Source organism: Monopterus albus, unplaced genomic scaffold (assembly GCF_001952655.1).
Source record: "Monopterus albus unplaced genomic scaffold, M_albus_1.0 scaffold69.1, whole genome shotgun sequence".
NCBI lineage: Eukaryota > Metazoa > Chordata > Actinopteri > Synbranchiformes > Synbranchidae > Monopterus > Monopterus albus.
Window position 1 is genome coordinate 4,016,793 of NW_018127949.1, and position 21,227 is coordinate 4,038,019.

At 40.3% G+C, this 21,227-nt stretch overlaps 1 protein-coding gene and 1 long non-coding RNA gene across 3 annotated transcripts in view; one reads left to right on the forward strand and one right to left on the reverse strand.

The window, feature by feature from the left end:
* Positions 1 to 17,093, forward strand: part of ptprea (protein tyrosine phosphatase receptor type Ea) — a 44,485-nt gene extending 27,392 nt beyond the window's left edge. The window contains exons 3-21 of one of the 2 annotated variants that reach the window (XM_020605125.1): positions 3,720 to 3,797; positions 4,381 to 4,477; positions 4,970 to 5,043; positions 6,984 to 7,120; positions 7,733 to 7,823; positions 9,001 to 9,077; positions 9,245 to 9,281; positions 9,363 to 9,460; positions 10,596 to 10,715; positions 11,063 to 11,226; positions 11,460 to 11,595; positions 11,740 to 11,889; positions 12,892 to 12,985; positions 13,133 to 13,209; positions 13,330 to 13,464; positions 13,699 to 13,824; positions 16,029 to 16,180; positions 16,536 to 16,671; positions 16,796 to 17,093. In XM_020605125.1, the coding sequence (XP_020460781.1) occupies positions 3,725 to 3,797; positions 4,381 to 4,477; positions 4,970 to 5,043; positions 6,984 to 7,120; positions 7,733 to 7,823; positions 9,001 to 9,077; positions 9,245 to 9,281; positions 9,363 to 9,460; positions 10,596 to 10,715; positions 11,063 to 11,226; positions 11,460 to 11,595; positions 11,740 to 11,889; positions 12,892 to 12,985; positions 13,133 to 13,209; positions 13,330 to 13,464; positions 13,699 to 13,824; positions 16,029 to 16,180; positions 16,536 to 16,671; positions 16,796 to 16,870 (2,049 nt within the window). In that variant the 5' untranslated portion in view covers positions 3,720 to 3,724 and the 3' untranslated portion in view covers positions 16,871 to 17,093. Of the gene's footprint in view, positions 1 to 3,719; positions 3,798 to 4,380; positions 4,478 to 4,671; positions 4,800 to 4,969; positions 5,044 to 6,983; positions 7,121 to 7,732; positions 7,824 to 9,000; positions 9,078 to 9,244; positions 9,282 to 9,362; positions 9,461 to 10,595; positions 10,716 to 11,062; positions 11,227 to 11,459; positions 11,596 to 11,739; positions 11,890 to 12,891; positions 12,986 to 13,132; positions 13,210 to 13,329; positions 13,465 to 13,698; positions 13,825 to 16,028; positions 16,181 to 16,535; positions 16,672 to 16,795 lie in introns of those variants that run through there. The other variant, XM_020605126.1, reaches the window with a different exon arrangement.
* Positions 9,358 to 21,227, reverse strand: part of LOC109962994 (uncharacterized) — a 30,535-nt gene continuing 18,665 nt past the window's right edge. The window contains exons 2-3 of the long non-coding RNA XR_002275342.1: positions 11,735 to 11,871; positions 9,358 to 9,442 (exon numbers count right to left, since the gene is read on the reverse strand). This is a non-coding gene — a long non-coding RNA (uncharacterized LOC109962994). The remainder of the gene's footprint in view (positions 9,443 to 11,734; positions 11,872 to 21,227) is intronic.

The window sequence follows — 21,227 nt, forward strand, 5'->3', positions numbered from 1 at the left end:
GAAGTTTTCTTGTCAAAACATGACCCTGTTTTAGAGGGTTTCATGAAATTGTTTACATTACACACCCAAACACAAAAATAGTAAGATTCTGGATTGCATTTCACTGAATTCAAGGGACTCACAAGAGACGTTTTTATAAATATGTTTAAAATTCATTCAACAAAGCAAGCTCATTTCCCAAAATGTAGATTAGTTCCTTTAACAGTTTAGAAACGTAACACAAACTAATCTACACCTCAGTATGTATTATAAACAGTTGGTCAGTCTTGAATACAACTGCGAGAACATATGCAGGAGGCTTTTATAGTAAGTCATCTTGTAGATTTCAGTTATGAAAACCCTTGTGGCTTAAGGGGTAAACAGTCTGGCAGCTCTTTGCTCAGAAGACACAGTGCACCTACTGCGTGCTCGCCCTGTCACATCGCCGCTACGCCCACCACCCACTTTCCAAATTCCCCAGCTGATGCATTTGAAGAGACAGAGAGACTCTGTGCCCAGAGAAACACCATTCTGTGCAACTGTGACCGTGCTCTGTCTGTGGGAAGATGTAATGCCCGGAAAGACTGCGTTTCCTGTCAAAAAGCAGAGACGAGCATTTTTCTGTCGTATTTTCTAATTGTAACAAGCTTCTGATCTGATTGTGTTTGATTAGTGAGACAGTGGTGGAGAGCTGCAGGGGGGTATCATCATGTCACTTCAAGTTTTCTTTAAAAACCCAGGCTTAGAAATATAGAACATGGAAGCACATCACAAGGAGAAGTCCACAGAGAGATATTATGGCTCATCCTCCAAAACAAAACACTGTCACAAAAAAAAGAAACATTCATCAGCTTCTTGGTTTGGGAATATAAACAACATAATTCCACAAGTCACAATTCCCACACTGCTTTTTCATGTTTGGCTCAAGGGCTGTTGAAGGGAAGAGAATCCCTGTAGCGCTCTGCTTATATTCTCTGTTGCCTGTCTGTGTAACGTGATATGCTAATATCCATTCATGTGTGCATCTACATTTTTGTTAGCATGCTGTGAGGAATGCAGGTATGCCGAGGTGGCAGGTTATAATCAGTGGAGACGGAGCTGTGAGTCACTCGGTACATACCAGACGCTGGAGGTGATGAGTAGAGTAGCCGAGGTGTTGTCATATATAACATTTTGGCAGAAACAGGGCGGGGTGATGAGCTTCATCAGTTTCATAATGTTATTACAAATGTATGCAAAGCTGCATATTAAATAATCATATTGATGATTAAAGCTTAAGTCACTGAGGAATGTTTAAATATATCAACTTGGCCAATATATCAGTCTTATGATCTTATTTGATCTTATAAGAATATAGTCCCATGCTATGCATGTACATGGTGTTGATGTTGTATTAAGACCAACTTGATGGTGACGTAGCATACAGTGAGTGAAAAACTTAAGATAATCTATAGATTTTTGTTGTCGGCTTTGATTTATTTTAGTAGTTGTTGGGGCTCATGTCCTGTCATTACAGCTGAGGGCTCCAATTCTGTGGCCCGGTACACTGGCCCACCATGAGAGAGAGCTAACTCTATGCCTGGGTAACTCGGGACACATGTACAGTATCACTGAATTAACTGACTGGCCAGGACAGTACCCTTCAATAAGACTACCTGCAAATGTTTATGAGAAAATAAGGCCGCCTCAGAATTTCTCCCCCAGCTGACATCTCCCATGACCTGTTTTCGTTATAGCTGATTGCTGGTGACTCGCTGCAGACTGCTAAATGGAGAAAGGACAATACACAGATGAGAGCGCACACAATGTGATGATAGCTGATGGCACAGACTCTGACCCGAGCAAAACAATGACTAACACTAATAGTCTAATTTGAGACTTGTGGTTTTGGCCGGTGTATGCTGAATGAAGAGAATAGGTTAGCTACCCAGATGTGCAGGAAACTGTTACCTATAGTTATGTAAAGGACAGAAGAGAGGAAGTTGGTGCTCTCCTCAGATATGTTGAAGAAGTCGGGCTGGAAACCACTGCAGTGACAAGATAGGAAAAGCCACAGAGTACAGGATGAATAGGTTGTGGTCCCCATAGGAGTAGCTAATATGAGACAGGGTGACATCTCCAGGGGTGATGGAAAGGGAGCGGGAACTTTACTACAAGACACAGCCGTTGGGCTAGCTGTGAGCATTCTGCTGGGTGTCCCTGCTGAGCCTTCACAACAAACAAACAGCTTGTGTAGTGGAAAGTCCCAAATGGCACTGTGAGTGAACTTTCACATCACAGAAACCTCAAGTCTTATACACAGAGTCCTACCCTGAGGATTCTTCGACTGTACTAACCCAGCTCAATATCCTCGCTCTCATCCAGGCTTGTGACATTTGGAGAGGGCCTTGGGGGTGGGGGGGATATGCCTCTCCTCTCATTAGAATTCTCTCATCAGTCTTCCCAAAGGAGCAGGGGCTTGACATGTCAGAGTTTATTAATTACCCCCAGAAATAATATTGACTGGGACCTTCTGCTGCCTCTCTCCCTGCTGCAGTCAGTGTCTCCACTCTGCTGCCTCCAAATTCCTCCGGTGTCGTGCCTGGACACATTACAGGACACTGCGGCACAGCGTGGAAGCTTCAACACACAGTGTCTCCATTGACTATGCACTTGGCCTGAGCTTTCTCGTCACTGCAGCTGCAAAGCACCACACACACACACACACACACACACCTGCAGCCTTGGGGAGACAAAGCACACTGCTTTGCTTAATTATGAGGTGAGAGCAGCTCTGTGCAGGCATGCTTTGCTGAGATTCCAACTTTTAGTGTGAAAATAATTAAAATAAAACACCTTTCAACCTGCAAACATCTCAAGACTTATTGGTTTTCAAACCTTGCCAGAAAAGAGTGCCTAAACCAATGTGATGTGAGCCCCATTCTGAAAGCTCAAACACAAGGACTGGTCAGAGATGCTGCTCCTATGCTTTCTTCTGTCAGGAGAAGATGAGTGATTGATCAATCAAAGAGTAGAACATGGATGTGTAGGTGTTAAAGGTCTTACTGCCTGACTCTAGGTTCCACTTCCCAAGATCTGATGCATCCAGTGTAGCTTGACTTAAGCACTCTTTTTATACAGTAGCTCGATATCAGTCCAGGTCTTTTTTATTTTTTTTATTTTTAACAGCCAGTACACTAAGACCCCACACAGGCTCCTGAAGAATCGCTTGTTTTGTGTTATAATCTTATTGATTATACACAGGTTAAAGCATGAGCATATGTGTTAGAAGGCTAGTTCGGAGCACTGTATTGTGTTGGAATGGTGGCAAAAAAAATCATAACCCACACCTGAAGCCCGTTTGCTTTTGACTTAAATTTAAAAATGTATTTTTTTTTTTCCTCTGGTCTAGATGTTACCCTGGCATTTATTTTCTCAATGGGTTAGGGAGGAAATGTGTTGTCATGGCCAGCCTTGTTTTTAAAATCCAGGAGTATTGTGCCTCCATGTGGACATGTCAGGTATTACACTGTGAGCTCTGTGGCAGGACTAATGAATGACCAGGATGTGAGTGTGTTCTTCCATTGTCTCTCAATGAACTTTGCACCGATGAGCACATTCCTGACGTAGCAGTCATGAATGAAGAAATGTGCCTCAGATCTTTCCTTGAATGGTGACGCTATCCAGGAGCCATGTTCTCATAAGTCTTTGCAGACATGTCTGGCAAATCTAATATCTGTCTTCATTTTGTTTTTCTGCAGTCACAATGGTCCCACTACTGTTTTTGGTGGTAACCACAACATCACCTAATTCCAGTAGCAATAGCAACCATACACAAGGTAAGAACAAGAGGAAGGGCTGTGAAACTAACACTCACTCATAATTTGTAATAGTAACAAAATCCCATTACTACCGACTACAGTCATCAATTTTCCCTAAGATATGATTATTATGCATTTTCTGCAGTGCATGCATCTACTTGGTAGTAGCCAAAAGGCTGTTCAGCCTTATTATTACTGGATCACAATGAACTTCAGCAGCCCTGGACAGTAATTTATGGCTTATTGTGTGTCTTTATAAACACAGCTGATAGCTGGCTGTGTGGCTGTTAACTCTTGGCTCAGTCTCTGTTTTTAGAGCCTCTCATTTTCTGTTAGACATACCGACAGGACAAAATGGGCTGATACTCATCTCTGCAGACAAAATACTGCTGAAGCCAGTTATTAAATCAGACCTGAGGCCAGAAGAGAGCATGGGAGGTGCATTGCTGTGCCAAGTATTGATTTAGTTTTATCACACATGAATGCAGCCAACGGGCACACAAATATATGTGCATGTGTGTTGTTGGCCTTGCCTGCCCCTTCCTGCTTCTTGGTTGACCTTGCTTCCTGATCCCCAGCTCTGCCTCTCCTTCTTCCTCAGAAGATGCAACATCCCACAGCCACCACATCCTCCCCACCATGCTGGTCCTGTCCCTGCTGCTGCTCGTCATCGCGCTATTAGCCTGGTACTTCCTCAGGTAAAAATGCCCACCATGCAAGGACTCACCCGTATCACCTCACCCCCTCCCTGATCCTTACTGACTGGCTGGCTGCGTGCCAAGCTGAGGGGCGGAGCTCAGGGTGACACTTCCTCCTTTAGTCACTGAGGTGGAGTTCAGTCAGGAAGTGCAGCTAGCTGACTCCCTGTCATGCTCAGTAAGAAGAGAAAAGGCTGTGACGGTGGACGTAGGCAGGCAACAAGAGACAGCAAAGAACTAATTCTTTACCACATTTGGACTAGAGTGCCATCTTTCCAAGACATCAGCTAATGAGAAAGAACAGCTTCTCAAGCTTCAGATGGTAGGATGGATAGATTTGTGTTCATTTGTGATCATCTGAGAGATCTCGAGTATTGTTTAGCTGCAATCAAAAATAAAGTCTAACCTTATTTGATCATGACATCATCTAATCTTAAGATTTTATTTTTTGTGTACTTGGGTCTTTTAAAATGTTTTATTTTTTTCCTTTAGGTTAAAAGGCCAGAAAAAACCTGTTGTCACAGCAGTTGACAAGAAAATACTGAATGGCATCCTGGAGGAGCAAGGTAAAATGGTTGTACTGTAAATTAAACATTGTTATAAACAGCAAGATTGTGGGTTGTGAGAGCAGCAGGCTGGCAGGCCAAAGAAGCATAGTGAGAACCTAAATAAGACACAGAGGAACATGAGACAAAGAGAAAGAAGATGAAACTGATAGCAAGTGCGAAGGAGCAGCTATATTGTTGTGTGTGCGGGTTGTCCCACCATTGCTGTGTGGTTGTTGACTTCCTGTGGTTAATGTGAAGAATGGCGCCTCTTTAAAAAGCTTTTTCACCTTGCATGTAAAATTTGTATAAACTGTTAATGCAGTTGTGCAAAGATCAGAGTAGCTGTCACAGTGCTCTGAGCTGAGATGTGTGAAGCATGAGAGCAGCTGTTGGAAAGAAGATGTCTTGAGTTCTTTAAGAAGTATTTTATTTTCAGACCATACTAAGGATTAATTTGTAACATTACTGTAGCTGCACCACACACCTACTAGTAGCTGTACCAAACACTGGATAGATTTCAAAATATTGGTCTCCTGGTGATCCTCATGACTGTAAGCATGCAACGGAAAGGCATTACAGTATATTTTAAGATATAGTTTCAAATCGGTTCAGGATGCAGATTCTCTGCATACACACCCTGACAGTTTTATAGAAAATGCTGTGTTATTTACAATTCAACTAATGCGATTTTGTTCTGTTGTCAGACTCTGCTCATGTAAGTGTTGCGTTTTAGAGCTTGACTACAAGTACTGAGTCGTTGTAGACCAGTGTACCACAAAGTCACGTATACAGTATAGGGTGGTGGTTTCAAGGCTCATGTTACTAATGCCCTACTTTCAGTTCTTTTCAACCTACATTCCTAATTGTGAGCGCTAATAGCATACTTATTCGGGTGCCTAAGAGAGGTTGCCATCGGAAAAACCTGCCTACAGGGTGCTGTAAGTGGCTTTCCCCTCGGGTCCTTTGGCTCTCTAACATCTGATGTTTGATGATCACTGAAGACTTGTGCTCATTTTGTTACTCGTACAGTGCTGGCACACATACACCAAAGCACCTTAAGCTTTGGATAGCAGCTTGGTAATCATTTTGGTCTTTGATACAGTTTAAAACTCTTTGCCGAGTAAGTTTCTAAGTCAATTGTCTCACCCAGTGATTCTTAACCAGAGGTACTTCTATCCAGAGGGATGCAGTTCCCTGGGGGTATGTTGAAACTAAAATTAAATAGCAGCTAATTATGAAAAAACAGCTGTAATATTTAACTAAAGCAAACCATTTGAATACTTAGCCAAAGTTAGTGGATAAATAGTTGAAACACTCAGATACAAGCAATGGATAAATGGTTTGCTTATATTAAATGGACAAACTATAACAGAAATTATAAAGTAGCTGGTAGAAATGGTTAAACAGTTGATAGAATTGACTTAAAGTTAGCAAAAGTAATGGCTGAAATAGACATCCAATGAAGAAATGCTTATAAATAAATAGCGAAAAGTAAATGGCATTCAGCTTTTGCCTCTTGAACTAATATTATAAAAACTAAACTTGGCCAAACCAACCTGAGTTGTTACAAAGCCTTATTGGAACAATATCCACTTTTGTATAGTTAATAGTGAAAAACACATCATGTGAAAGCAACTCAGACATATTTGGACCATGACTGGTGGTCCTGTGAAGGAGCACTCGAGTTGATCTGACAGGTTTTCTGGGTTTGTCTCATAGAAGTTGGGAACCACTGGTCTAATTAAGCCCAATCCCGTTTTATAATCAGTTTCTCTGAATCGGTCATTTAACATAGCAAATCATTACTATGACACTGACTTGTCAGAACATTAGTAAAAGACTGAGATGATTTTCAAAGTTAAATCAGTAATTTTCTTGAACACAACAATTCACCATCACAGCGTTAAACTCGATCGGTCCAGCAGGGGTCATAAACCCAGTGTCTGCTCTCTGCACAGAACAACAGACGGTGGTCCTTCTGCCCAGATCCCCTTCAGCCCCCAAGACCTACCTCCCCATCCCGGTGGACCACCTCGAGGAGGAGTACAGGCTCCGCTCAGCTGATGATGGCAAGCTCTTCAGGGAGGAGTACAACGTAAGCAGCCCCCTTTATTCTCCGTAAAGTCATAGGGCAGTGTCTTTGTCTGTGCAGGTGCTAAACAAAATAGCTAAATAACATTTACTATAAACTATAAAATACTCTAATCATTATTATCATTAACGTTTGTATCTCCAAAATGCCAAAACTGCCAATTTTTGACTTGGTGTGTTTTATAATAGGTTTCTTATACACAACACTTCAAACTCTTTTGTGCCTTCAAGTGTGGCAACAGTAATACCTAGAAATACAGCATCTAAAATTAAAAGGGATTTCCCACAACTGTGATATACTGTCACACTGTGCGTGACAAATACTATACGCATACACATCCATGCATGAAAAATACCCTTATATCTATTTGTGATTATGATTGAGGAGCTGAAGGAAAATGGTGTGTGATTCATTGTTCATGTAACACACACAAATAGAGGTCCATTTCATGAACACAGAGGAAGCTCAAGTTCTCTGCTTTTAATTGAGGACTGTTTTAGCAGAGGAAGTTAGTCAAGCTCTACATGCTGTACAGGAGGACACAATGCACCAGTCATGAGCTGCTGAAATGTTTTTAGTATGCAATATGTAAAATATGTTGTTTCTGCATTGCAGTCCTTGCCAGGAGCCAACGCCCATGGGACGTATGAGGAGGCTAACAAGGACGACAACAAGGAGAAGAACAGATACCCCAACATTCTTCCCTGTAGGTGTACTTTCTGTTCTGTAAAAACAGTTTTTGACTCGCACACTGAGCTAGCTTCCTGTATGTGTGTGTACGTGCCCTTATTAGCATTTTTTTTTTAAACAGCTAATATATTCATTCACAGTGAAATGGTTCACATTTCTTTTCTACAGTTGGTTCCTTATCAGGTACCATTGTCATTAATTCATTGTGTACATTTTTCTTTACATATACATTGATTCTTAAGAGTAGTTCATCCTCCTGGGAAATCTACTGCCTTGCCAAGAGATAGACAACTAATACCGTCTGTACAATAAGTGCTAGACACCAATCAGCCATAACATTACGACCATCTGCCTAATACTGCATACACTGGGGTCAGTGGTTGTCACTCTGAGGCTCACTGTGCATCTTCTGTGCATCTGTTTGTGTCCATGGTTATACTGTCAGGAAGAGCACAGATGTGTTGACCATTCACCATTCAGTGAAAAACGTATGTAATAGGAGTGAAAACTGGGGTCACTGAGCCAAATCAGCTGCCTCCCCCCTCTAGGTGTGATAGCGCCACTATAGCCGCTGAAGATTTCTCTTCATAGAGACCAGCGTACAGTGTTTCTCATTTTCAACCATTTTAACAAAGACTGAAAATTGAATTTTTTTGAAAAGTTTAATACACAGCAGGTCAACCTCATCATCAGTGAGGCTTTTGGTAGGTAAATAACCACTGCAGACCAGGAACACCCAACAAGACCTGCAGTGTGGGAGATGCTCTGACCCAGTAGGCTATATCCAAAGGAAGAAAAATCTTACTGCTAATTAACACCTTACATCTTTGTTGTTTAAGCTGTCCATAATAAGTTTAAATATGACAATTTTCTGCTTTGATGCTGTTTTTAATGTACTAGAATATTTCTTGGCTGAAAGCTCGTAACCAGTGGAGACTCCAGGGAGATATTCCTCCCACACTATCTCTACACTATTCCTCCCATGTCTCTATGCTAAGCTAAACTGACCTGGCTGCAGCTTCATATTTATAGCATTGATCAACTCGTATAACTCTTGGCAAGAAAGCAAATACACATACTTCCCTTAATGCTGTCCAGTCTACCTGAACACAGTAACTACTGTATATAGCAGCAACAGACACTTGTGTTGTTTTTCCAACCCTCTAATTTTTCCAAGTGTATGTCTCCAACAGATGACCATTCCAGAGTGGTGTTGACTCAGCTGGATGGAAATCCCTGTTCAGACTATGTGAATGCTTCTTACATTGATGTGAGTTACACTTGGTCTTCTTCCTTTCTAGTTCACATTGGCTAAATGGTTGATATCGAAAGTCTATTCTTCATCTTCAGAATAGCACCTGACAAAACAATCTCACTATAAGAGTCTTAGATTTTCCTGGAGGTTTATATTAATTACTCAATATTCTTTACTAACAGGGTTACACAGAAAAGAACAAATTTATAGCAGCACAAGGTAAGCTGCACTGCATTTGGAATTGACACAAGACATTTGTTAATTTTTTATTTAATATAATTTTATTTATTTTTGTCCCAGGCCCAAAAGAAGACACTGTAGCAGATTTCTGGAGGATGATATGGGAGCAGAAAGTAGCGACTGTTGTCATGCTGACAAACCTGAAAGAAAGAAAAGAAGTGAGTTATTTTCAGCCTTATTTCTTGTGTCCGGTGGGTAACACCACTGACTTTGGTATGGTAGGTTGGGGTCTGATTCACTGTCAGGACACAGTGTCAGCTTCAGGCCCTTAATGCTAGCCGCCTAGTGAGGTACTACACAAATGCTACGGCCAGGAGGAGTCAGGACACCAGGGAATGGGGGAGATACCATCCTCCCCCATGTCGGAGATTGGTGATCACAAAATTCGATTTTTCTAGGATCATGACGAAGTGAAGTAGTGAGAAATGAATGTTTATTTAAGGCTAGTAGCAAGGAAAGTGGAGGGAAAAAAAAAAAAAGAGTACCTCCTGAAACCAAGCTGATATACAGGAGAAAGGCGGGAGGAAGGATCCCCGGCTTTACTTTTTACTAAGATAGATGACTTACTAACTTAGATAAGTATGTATAGCAGAGTTTTTTTTAAATACGTTTTCTACATTTTCTTTTCACTCGAGAGAAATATCTTATCGTAGTATATGCAGGAGCATAGGTGAAACGTTAACTGACCTCTGTTGTCAGGTAATTGCACAAGAGTGCAAGTCACACTAGTAAAATGATCTATCATGCCCTGACAGGAAACTGAACCCCGAGGTGTTAACCACCAAGCTATCCACCAAGCAAATCTTACTGGTTTCTGCTGTTGGTTAACGCATCTTGGCAAGACAGAGGGGATGCTTGGTTGTACAGTGTATCCATGGCAAAACATATAAATAATTCCTGTTTCTTGTCAAAGTTTGTATCTGTTCACACGAGTGAACACTTAATGTTACAAGATCCAGAAGACATTCATTCCATAGCCCAGCACCCTATAGGATCTAGACAATTAAATCAGGTAGCCTATGATGCCTCTGAGTTTAAATATCAATTTAAATTGATCTGAGATCTCTCTCCAGAGGCGTTGAGTTATACAAGTACAAGACTATTTACCATAATCTGCCAGAAAAGTCTTGTATTGAGTGTTTTCACCTCTCTCACCTGTTAGGCTGACCTTACTGGCTGTGAAACTGACACAAAGCCCACCTCACGTGCAAACTACTTTCTCTCTTGAAAGGACGAATAGCTGCTTTAAGTATTTAATTTACTGAATCACGGCTGTCTGTCATCTCTCCCCAGGACAAGTGTTGCCAGTACTGGCCAGACCAGGGCTGTTGGACCTATGGGAATGTCCGGGTGGCGGTAGAAGACTTCACTGTCCTGGTGGACTACACCATACGCAAGTTCTGTGTACAATATGTATGTTTCAAGTAATATTTATGTAGTTACTGCATTTGTTTGAAATGTAAGTTCACAGAAACATGGGTGGTGGTTATGAAACGCTCCTGCATGCTCTATAATGTAGTTCAATCAACTGGACAATTTCTACTATTAGTAGCAAAGAATTTCAGAAAGGCCTCTGAATAAAAGAAACTTGCTCTAGGGTACAGAAAACATTTCCAAAGCAGTAAAAGCTGATAATAGTTACTGCTGAATCTTGGATTTATCCAAACATTGTGCCAGGGCCCACCAGATCTATTCTGTTGTCAGACTTACTACGCAGGTGTTGTCAACGCTGTTAACTGTGTTTACGTTTGTGTATGTAGCAAGCTAGCGATGCTGCCAAGACTCCCCGGCTAGTGACCCAGCTCCACTTCACCAGTTGGCCTGATTTCGGAGTTCCCTTCTCCCCCATCGGCATGCTCAAGTTCCTCAAAAAGGGCAAGGCGGTGAATCCACCCTTCTCTGGGCCTATTGTGGTTCATTGCAGGTAGCAGAATGCTGAAATATTTGTTTACTTGGATTTATTTAAAACTAGTCATTTTGAGTGATCATTACTTTTAATGATTTTCATATGGAGGCAAACTGTCAGCTATGGCTGTAAACATTTTGACTATAGCAATAAATGTGTTGTACAAGCACAAATGTCCTTTGTTTCCCTCCTGTTGTCCATGAATATGCAAGCATCAGATGAGGTCTGTGGTTTGCTTTGTCTCTCTGCAGCGCTGGTGTTGGGAGGACTGGAACCTTCATTGTCATAGATGCCATGATTGACATGATGCATGCGGAGCAGAAAGTTGATGTGTTTGGGTTTGTCTCTAAGATACGAGAACAGCGCTCACAGCTCATCCAGACAGATGTGAGTTGGAGATAACTGCGTGAAACATGCTGATAATGTTGCACTAACAAGTGAATTACACTCCTCTCAGTCATCTTTACATGTTCAGATGTGCCTGTACCTAGTGGGCATGTGTTCATGTATTTGTGTGCATCCTCACCTCAGATGCAGTACTCATTCATCTACCAGGCTCTGCTCGAATACTACCTCTATGGAGACACTGAGCTTGATGTGTCATCTTTGGAGGGACATCTGCACAAACTGCACAACACCTTCACAGAGGGTGACCGGGTTGGCCTAGAAGAAGAGTTCAAGGTAAGACATTTTATTTCACAATCTGGCCTTTAAAGGATGGCATTCAATCAGGTGTCTGGGTGCTACACTGCTGCAAACATTTGGTTATGCTAGTGATACAACTAGATTACAAGTTGTCCAGAAAAAAAAAAAAATCACTTTTTGATTAGATCAATACATCAGTGATGATGTACTCTAAAAAGTGGAGAGGATGTCACCTGGTCATTGGGTCAGCTGTCCCAGATGCATATTCCTATGCAGTTAGCAGTAATGATTACCCCAGATGGCTATTATCTAGTGTTTCCTTTCCTTCTGACTCGGAGATGAGCATGAAAGGTTATTTGACTGCACTTACGTTTATTCTCTGCACTCTGAGGACAAATGATTTGCCCCAGTAACAGTTTAACATAACCTTTCCTTTCCCCAAATCTCAATAACAGAGACAGTAGAGTCACTATACCCACTGTTAGGGGAAATGCAACAAGTAAAAAAAAGTTCTTTTAATACAAAGTCATTGCCCAACTCAAATTTTTTTTGTTGTGCTAAATAAAGAGTTAACATTACAAGTGACTTCCTCTACACCTACAGCAGATCTGCTTCCTCAGAAAGTGAGTAAGGCACTTGATGCTCTTAAGCCAGTTTAATTACTTGATGCCACAGTCAGATTATTTCATGTTTTCATTGTTCTGACCCTGGTACCCAGCCCATGCCTCCTTAGAATTGAATAGCTGCTGATAAACCATATCAGGTGCAGGAATTGTTAAATTAACATAATTTTAGCTAAAAATAACAATCACTATACTCACTAATGCAAGAAATGTGTCCGAGGTCAGACCCCTTGAACCAAACCACTCAAAGCTGAAACCTGCTAATACATATTTTTCTGGTTTAGTGATAGTAATGCCACATTTATACATCTATGATTTATAATTAGCTAACTTATTTAATCTGTTTCACTCTGTAAGCAAAAAAAAAAAACTGAACACTTGCAGATTTAAAACATTTTGCTTGGTTTCTGCCCAGAAACTGACCAATATGCGAATAATGAAAGAGAACATGAGAATGGGGAACCTTCCTGCCAACATGAAGAAGAACAGAGTCCTGCAAATTATTCCATGTAAGAAAAAAAGGAAAACCATATTACACAATGCTACAACTTTTTCCCCACCTGTACTCCGCAGCATTCAATAACGTATTTTTCTCAGAACCTACTCAGGCTGCTTTTTATACCCAATGTTTACGAGCTGCTCTACTCCCATTTCAGATGACTTCAACAGAGTAATTCTCTCCATGAGAAGAGGTCAGGAGTTCACGGATTACATCAATGCATCTTTTATAGATGTAAGCTATTTTTTTTTTTTTGCCATACCTCTACCATTTACAGTTGGCGTAGTTGGTAGGTGTTTCTACTAAAGCACATAATTGGACCATTAAAGATGTCTGACTTTTGCTGTGACCCAGGGCTACAGACAGAAGGACTACTTCATTGCCACCCAGGGCCCTCTGCCACACACAGTGGAGGATTTCTGGAGAATGGTGTGGGAATGGAAATGTCACTCCATTGTCATGCTCACCGAGCTCCAAGAGAGGGAGCAGGTAAGCTGTGATGGTCGACATGGACAAACGAGCTATGATTGATAGATTCAATAACTACCACAGCAGTGCAACATAAACCACCCCTGTGCTGATTCCCTGCTTCTGTCACAGTTAATATTTGTGCTGCACTTTTAAGCCAAGAACTACTGCAGAGTACTTTCATTTCATAAGCCATGGTTTCTGTTAAACTTATTACAGAGACACTTACTTCCTTTTTTTTGTCGGCTTTTGCAGGACAAATGTTGCCAATATTGGCCCACAGAGGAGTCAGACACCTATGGAGACTACACCGTAGAGCTGAAGGGAGACACTTTGTGTGACACCTTCAGCCTACGGGACTTGGTACTCACATTTACCCGGGTAAGCAAATTAACCTTGCACTATCACACAGCTGTTAATAAGACAATAACGCCACATCACATTTGATTCAATTACATTGAAATTAAACAACTTTAAGTAACTTTGGCTCTGCTTTAAATCATATGTCAGTGTAAATTTCATTTTCCTCATGATGAATTCATTGTAAAAACCTCCAGTGGTGGACGAAGTATTCATATACTAAAGTACAGATTCAATGATGTAAACATGCTCCATTAGAAGTTCTGCATTCTAACATAAAAAAGTAAATGTATTATCAAAGTTTGTATGTAAAATAAAAAGCACGTTATACAGAATGAGGTGACTGACGTTATAAAGGCGAGTGTTTTTATAGCACGTTTTCCTCCACAGGCAATTCAAAGTGCTTAACAATGCACACAGAGATAAAACTAGTATAATTACAACAAAAGCAACAATTACTGTTACTGCTCCCATTACACTTTGTACCACTTTACCCCAGTCTTCCCAAGACTAACGTCTGAGTAATTTCCACCGGAAGCTTCCCAGAAACTTTTAGAATAGCGTACAAGATTGTCAGTAACATTTTACTGCTGTAGTTGGTTGAGATGGAGCTAGTTTTAACTACTCTAGTACAGTTAGGTAGTTTAATCAGGTTCCCAGTGGAGGGGTTTTGCACCTACATTAACTCCCCAGAAGAGCCAAAAGATAAAAGAGCCACAGTGACAAACCACATGGCTCATGAATATTCATGACAAGCCACCACAACTTGTGCCCCTCTACCACATGCTCACGCAGTGATGTCGCCTTTTGGTAGTCCCAGCACAGGCCACTGTGCGAGTGAGTGTACAGCAACAAGGCAGAGCTATCACTATGGTGAACTGATTGTACAAGGTACATTGAGTGCTTTCTAGTTAATCCCGTTAGGCTACATGTTGCACAGTCTCTTCAGTGAAATACTGTAATAGCTGCATTCATTACTCAGGTTGGGTGTAAACAAACAGCACTACTGGCATCTGTAGGGAATACTACTAAACCTTGTGCAAGCACCTCACGATTAGGATATGAATAAAGCAATTTCAATTCATTTGTGTACACAATCTGTACTTGAGGCATTTTTGAAAAATTAAATATTAAAATTTTAAGCATAAGCCAATTATGTCTGCACCTCATTAACTCCTAAATGACTCCACAGTGATAAAAAATGAGGCAACATCAGTCGACATTTATGCAAACAAAAAACAAACATCTATGCATCTCTGTTTTTCAAGTTGTCACTATTTATCTGATGTGTAGTGCTCATAATTTGAAAATGAATGAATCAAAAATGTTTGTTTTTCTGGCACAAATGTGCACATGCATGACTTTGAGCTCATTTGCATGTTAACGAGTGCTGAGGCCTGTGCTTAATTAACTCCTCAAAAATGGTGCAAGCATACATTTTAATTTTACATGCACAAACAAATCAAAATGTTTTATTAATGTCCTGATCACATGGGGTGCCAGCTTAAAAGAGGTGCAAACTGGTGCAATATTAAATTAGAACAAATATGCAGATTCGTTCAGGCCGAGTAGGTAGGTGTGCTCTCTTCATAGACAAAAAGAGGAGAGAGAAAAGGTGCACAGTGATAGGTCAGGAGAGTGGAGGCTTAGTACTACATCTATCTGGGCCTCCAGAGCCCTTCAAGTGCCAAAACATATCAAGGCCAATATGAACAACCACATCTAGTGACTGTAAGGTCATTTTGAGCTTTCATCCCCAGACACAGTGCACACTTGCGGACATACAAAATTCCTATGGGAAACACCGCTCATCCAACCATTTAAAAATTAATTCTTGCATTAGCATTTCTATAGGAGTTATAGAAAGTACAAGACTTTGTAAAGCTACACAGGAGCTAACATACAATAACTATCTCAGAAGAAACAACAAAAACCAATAAAGCTCTTTTAGCTGCCAGAGGAAATATGGTGAATAGGATGTGCTTAGGATGATCAAGTAGGAGCCTCCTATCATATATATTTCATTAAATTCAACCCGCATCACCTCTGAGGCTCAGTAGTACATTCTTGCCTCCCGGAGCAGCACTCATCAGACCTCATCTCATCTGCTGCACACTTACTGTAACCTACACTGTGTACCTGCCATTATGCGTTCTTATGCTACTAATAAATCATATTTGAAAGGCATTATGTTCTCTCATCTGCCTGTGCATTTCCTCTGAAAGGAGAAGCAGACGAGGGTGATCAGGCACTTCCACTTCCACGGCTGGCCAGAGATTGGCATCCCCGCCGAGGGGAAAGGCATGATCGACATCATCGCCTCAGTGCAGAGACAGCAGCAGCAGTCTGGGAACCATCCCATTGTCGTACACTGCAGGTAGCATCAAATCACTCATTTAGGCACATATTTGGCCAAATTTGTGTCGTCACGACAACTTAAAATGGTACAACTTTTATACTCACTGACCAGTTTATTAGGTACACCTGTACAATTTATATGCAATTCAATGCAACACTTCCGATTTAATATCTGTTTATGAAGCCCAAAATGTTTGTTTTTGGTGAAACTGTCATAAATGTATAAATTCAATTATATGTGACGCGTCACAATGAGTCGCTTACATCTAATAAAGGGGCTGGTGAGTGTATGTGTTCGTGACACACAGTATTGGATCGGGACATTTCTATGTCATCTTTTAATCTCCATGAGTTTGTTTTTGTGTGTGCTGCAGTGCTGGTGCAGGGCGAACAGGTACATTCATCGCACTGAGCAATATCTTGGAACGCGTCAAGGCAGAAGGGCTGCTGGATGTGTTCCAAACTGTCAAGAGTTTACGCATGCAGAGGCCTCATATGGTCCAAACAGTGGTAAGTGTCAGCAAATCTGAAGTGCTAAAAATGCCATTTATCTCCTCCACCTCTATCTCCACGGAAGTCAGTACTGATTTGCAGCTTACCACTTAATCCATCTTCTCTGTCCCCCACCTCACAGGAACAATATGACTTCTGCTACAGGGTGGTACAAGACTTTGTGGACATTTTCTCAGACTATGCCAATTTTAAATGACAAGATTTGCCTTAAACATGGTTTTTAATATTGTTTTCTAAAGCTGGTTTGTCAGTTTTATTCTTTAACTTGGTCAAATGATCTATTTTGCTATGCACTTGTCCTACCATTAACAAATCCCATCCTCGCTGTAATATTAGTCCGTGAATGAACTGTAAGTAAAAAAAGAATAATGTATATTTCACATTATGTATTATTATTTTGTCATGAATTGTTTAAAATCTTTTTCTGTTTTGTTGTATAATACTGTACTTTATATGTTTGTGTTATTTTGGGCTGACCACGTAATATTTTTAAAAAGTTGTAGTTATTGTAAATGTATTTATGTATTGACAATGACATTCCAATCGTAAGTTTAGACAACATGATAGGAAGAAGATTTTTTTCTTTACATTTCTTGCATTCATTGATAACGAAACTATTTTTCATTGTCCTCGAGCTACATGCCCTCCATGAATGTGGAAATACTGTCGGAAAAAGAGTGAAATCTCTTTAGCCGTAATGCAGAAAACGTCAAGTTATGCAAGAAAAGCTGAGGTGTCAATTTCTAAAATGGTTAGGCTGAAGTTTCACAGATTTGTCACAGGTTGTGAAAAACCATTCAACTGGTTTTGTACCTAGGAAAATGGTAAGCAACTGTTAGTTAACACAGATATAATGTTACAGTCTGCTGTTTGTCTGTGGACAGACTGAAAATTAAAAAGCACATAACTAAGCCTTTTGCCAAGAACCCACAATACTCATGACTATGTTCGTTGCTTTATTTGTACAATAATAGATTTTTCACAAATCAGTGCCATAAGTACTTAAGACACAAACTAGAACAACGCTAAACTGAAGGCCGAGCATCAACTGGTTATCCTGTGAAAAGGTAAGTGTGGTCACTAAATGCAGCATTACAGTTCTGTGACTTGTCAGATGCACAACTACAATAACACATAGTAAAAGCAACAAGGGAAACATCCCATAGCAATGTTCAGTTTTTTTTTTTTTAAGGATAAACGGGGCTGTTTTTCCACAAAAAGGTCAAAATAAGAAACCAGACTGTTCGAAATAGAAGTTTCTAGTGTTAGTTTTGTTTGTTAGAAAGTATCTGAATGTGAAAATACTTTTATGTGCATTTTTTTTTCTAAGGCAGTAATACCTATGTGGTACTCAAACATTAAACCAAGCATTTGAAAGAATCTGCCCCAGCTCTACTTTAATCCTCAATGAAATGTGTAATATTGATGATGCTGCATGTAAATATTGCTGTACATGACAAGTGCTAACGTTGTGAAAGTCCCTGGGCAGCAAGGAGGCATAATATTTTCTGTGGGAGATACGAGGTACAACACAGGAAAAGACTTAAAATAACCCAACACTTTTCTCATGCCTTCTTTCCATCTTTAAAGAACACTGAGGGTCTCTTTAGCCTGCAGCTCTTTCTGTGGGTGGTCTATCCCCTTTTGGATTCTCACTGTCTTTGAAATGCAAGTTGCAATATTCAGTTAATCTGAAAAATTACATTACATTATGGCTGCAACTGCCTTTGACATTTTCTTAATAGATTCATAATTTGGTCTAAAGAAAGCCATGAAATACTGAAGTATCAACTTTATTTCAGCACCTAAACACATTCAGCTTAAGATAATGCACAAGTTGAGAAGCAGCGGTACCTCACATTTGTGAAGTGTGTTTGTCATTTAGCTACAGTATAGTGAGCTGAAGACAAATCACCAAACCAGAATAACTTTGGATTCAATACCAACAAAGAAAGTAGAAACACAAATTAGGCAGATGCACAACAACTAAAACTGCAACCTCCAAAAGGACAGAAAACCCTCAAAATGATTCAAAACATGCATAGTAACAGAGAGGCTCAGTTTTTCCTGTCTACTCCTGCATAAAACTACACCAACAATCAGCAGCTGGCCATCACTGCAAAGGTCAAGTAACATATTTAGAGCCATAAAGGCAAATCGGTAAACAAGATCCAACAGGGGGCAGTGCACCTCATTCCACATGTAGAGTCTCATACAGTCATACTACAGTATTAGTCCAAACTTGGTCTATCCTTTAGCTGACCAAAGAATGAGCGCTGCTGTGATGACATGAATATGAAAGCAAAAGCTGCTCTAGGCTGTGAATTATGCAACTACTCCTACATGTCAGTATGAGGAAACTGGTTCAGATGATAGGTCAAGAACATGAAACTAATGTGGTTGTTAATTGTGCAAATAAAAATTGAGAAACTTTGACATTAATCTGGTTCCTCAAATTATTCAAATGCATAGATCATTTTAAAAGCAAAAAAAAAAAAAAAAAATTCTTACTCCATACTTTGACAAAATGCTTCTTTCACACTTATCTCTACAGAAGAGTATTAGGGCCACTGCATAATTTTTTTTTTAATTCTAACTTTATTCTCAGAATTCTGACTTTAATTTCAGAAGTATGGGTACCTGTAGGGATCCAAGTTCAGTGAGTGCCTTTGAGTCATGCTGGAGAGGAGCTACGTGCTGCCCAGAAAATGTCGGATTTAAGTGAATTTTTGCGTGGTCGAGGAGTCCCAGAAGTACGGAAGAGTATTAGGGCCACTGCATAAAGAATTTAAAAAAAATTTATGCAGTGGCCCTAATACTCTTCCGTATATCTCAGAAATGTTTCAGCAATTAAAAAAACAATCCTGAATTGATTAAGTTTCAGATCCACTCGAATCAAATTATCTCTGCTGTACAAGAAACTGCTTTCCGCTGATATAGCATTTCTATGGAAACCAGTAAAGCTTTACAGTACGAGCACCAAAAGCAAAAGCACACTTCAGTTATAAGATAGGCATCAAAGTTCCTCTTTCAGAGTGACATGTGATACACGAAGAGAGCAAAGAAACTTTGACATTCCCAACAGAAACGTGCATTTCTCCAAAACCCTTTTCTCACAATTGCTACCAGTTAATACAAGGTGGAGTAAATTTGAGATATTTCAGCCAAACAATCATGTTTCTTATCTTTCAGAAAAACCCAAGTCACATAAAGCCTCTTTGTTGACCATTTCCACTTCCTCAGATACCCGTTGCCATGGCAGTGCTCCTCAACAGGGGAGGCTGTAGGTCAGCAGGAGTGAATAGGACATATGAATTATTTATTAACCCTAACTGACACACTTATTTTGATTGACCCCTAACTAATTCTGCTCCATCATTCACAATGCTTCTTATTTTCTATCTAATATACAATGGAACATGAATAGTTTACTAGCAGGGTGGCCTGAACTGTGACCCCTCTGATGAAATACTTTCACGTGTGACTTGGGAAACTAATTTCTGATTACACAGTGTCTTTTCTTTTCTTTGGTCCTCACTTTATCCCAAACACTGGCTCTTGTATGGAACAAATTAGTAAGAATGTAGCATTTGTAACTGCAAACATGTAGCCTAAATTCATGTGGTTGATATTGCTGGTATAAGACTAGCCCCAGCTTTACATCTACTAGAGTCACAGAGATGATTCTTCTGTAAACATGCGAAACTGCTTTAACCCCGTACCATCGCTTCATAACACTCACCCAAATTCTGAATTCATTTCCCGAATCCTCAGACACTTCTAATGATGCGTAATTAGAAAGTAATCTGGTCCAGGCCAGGAAAATTATTTTAACCAGTTTCTCAGGTCATGTGGTTTCTTTTCAGTTAAGCAAACATGGCGATGAGAAATGATGCCGTCTCTCTTATTTTGTGAAAGTTGAGCACGAATGGATTATTGAAACCTACGGCATTATTGAAATTGTTTAAATACATTCAGGAAGTCGAGCTGCTTTCACACAAAGGCAGAGACACGACGTCATTTCCTGTCACCATCTTTGCTTAAACTGATTAAATGATATTTTTCCTGGAGTGGACTGGATTATTTTTGATTCTGATTAGGAGAGAATTCGGGAAATCCCTTCAGAACTTGGGTGTGTGTTAAGATATGATGGTACGGGGTTAAATCGGTCAGCAAGTACCAGTTTCACACATTGAAAGATGATCTCCCTGACTCCAGTGTATGTTAATGCATGAGTGTCACAAGCTGGGGCTAGTACAGGACGAGTTTACACCCACTAGCAGCTCAGTGAGGCTGTACATATAGGCACAGCGGCGCTTTGAGTAAAATGCTAACATGCTCACAACTACAATACTAACCAGCCAGTATAATGTCCACCATCTTAGTTTTGAATGTTAGCATGCTTATATAGTGTATGCTCAATAACACCAAATACAAACTACAGGTGGGGCTGATGGGAATAGTTTTGAAGGTAAACCAAAGTACTGGGCAAACTGAAATGCCAGTAGAATCATGCATGTCCTCTGTCTGCCCCCGATTTCATAGTTATCATT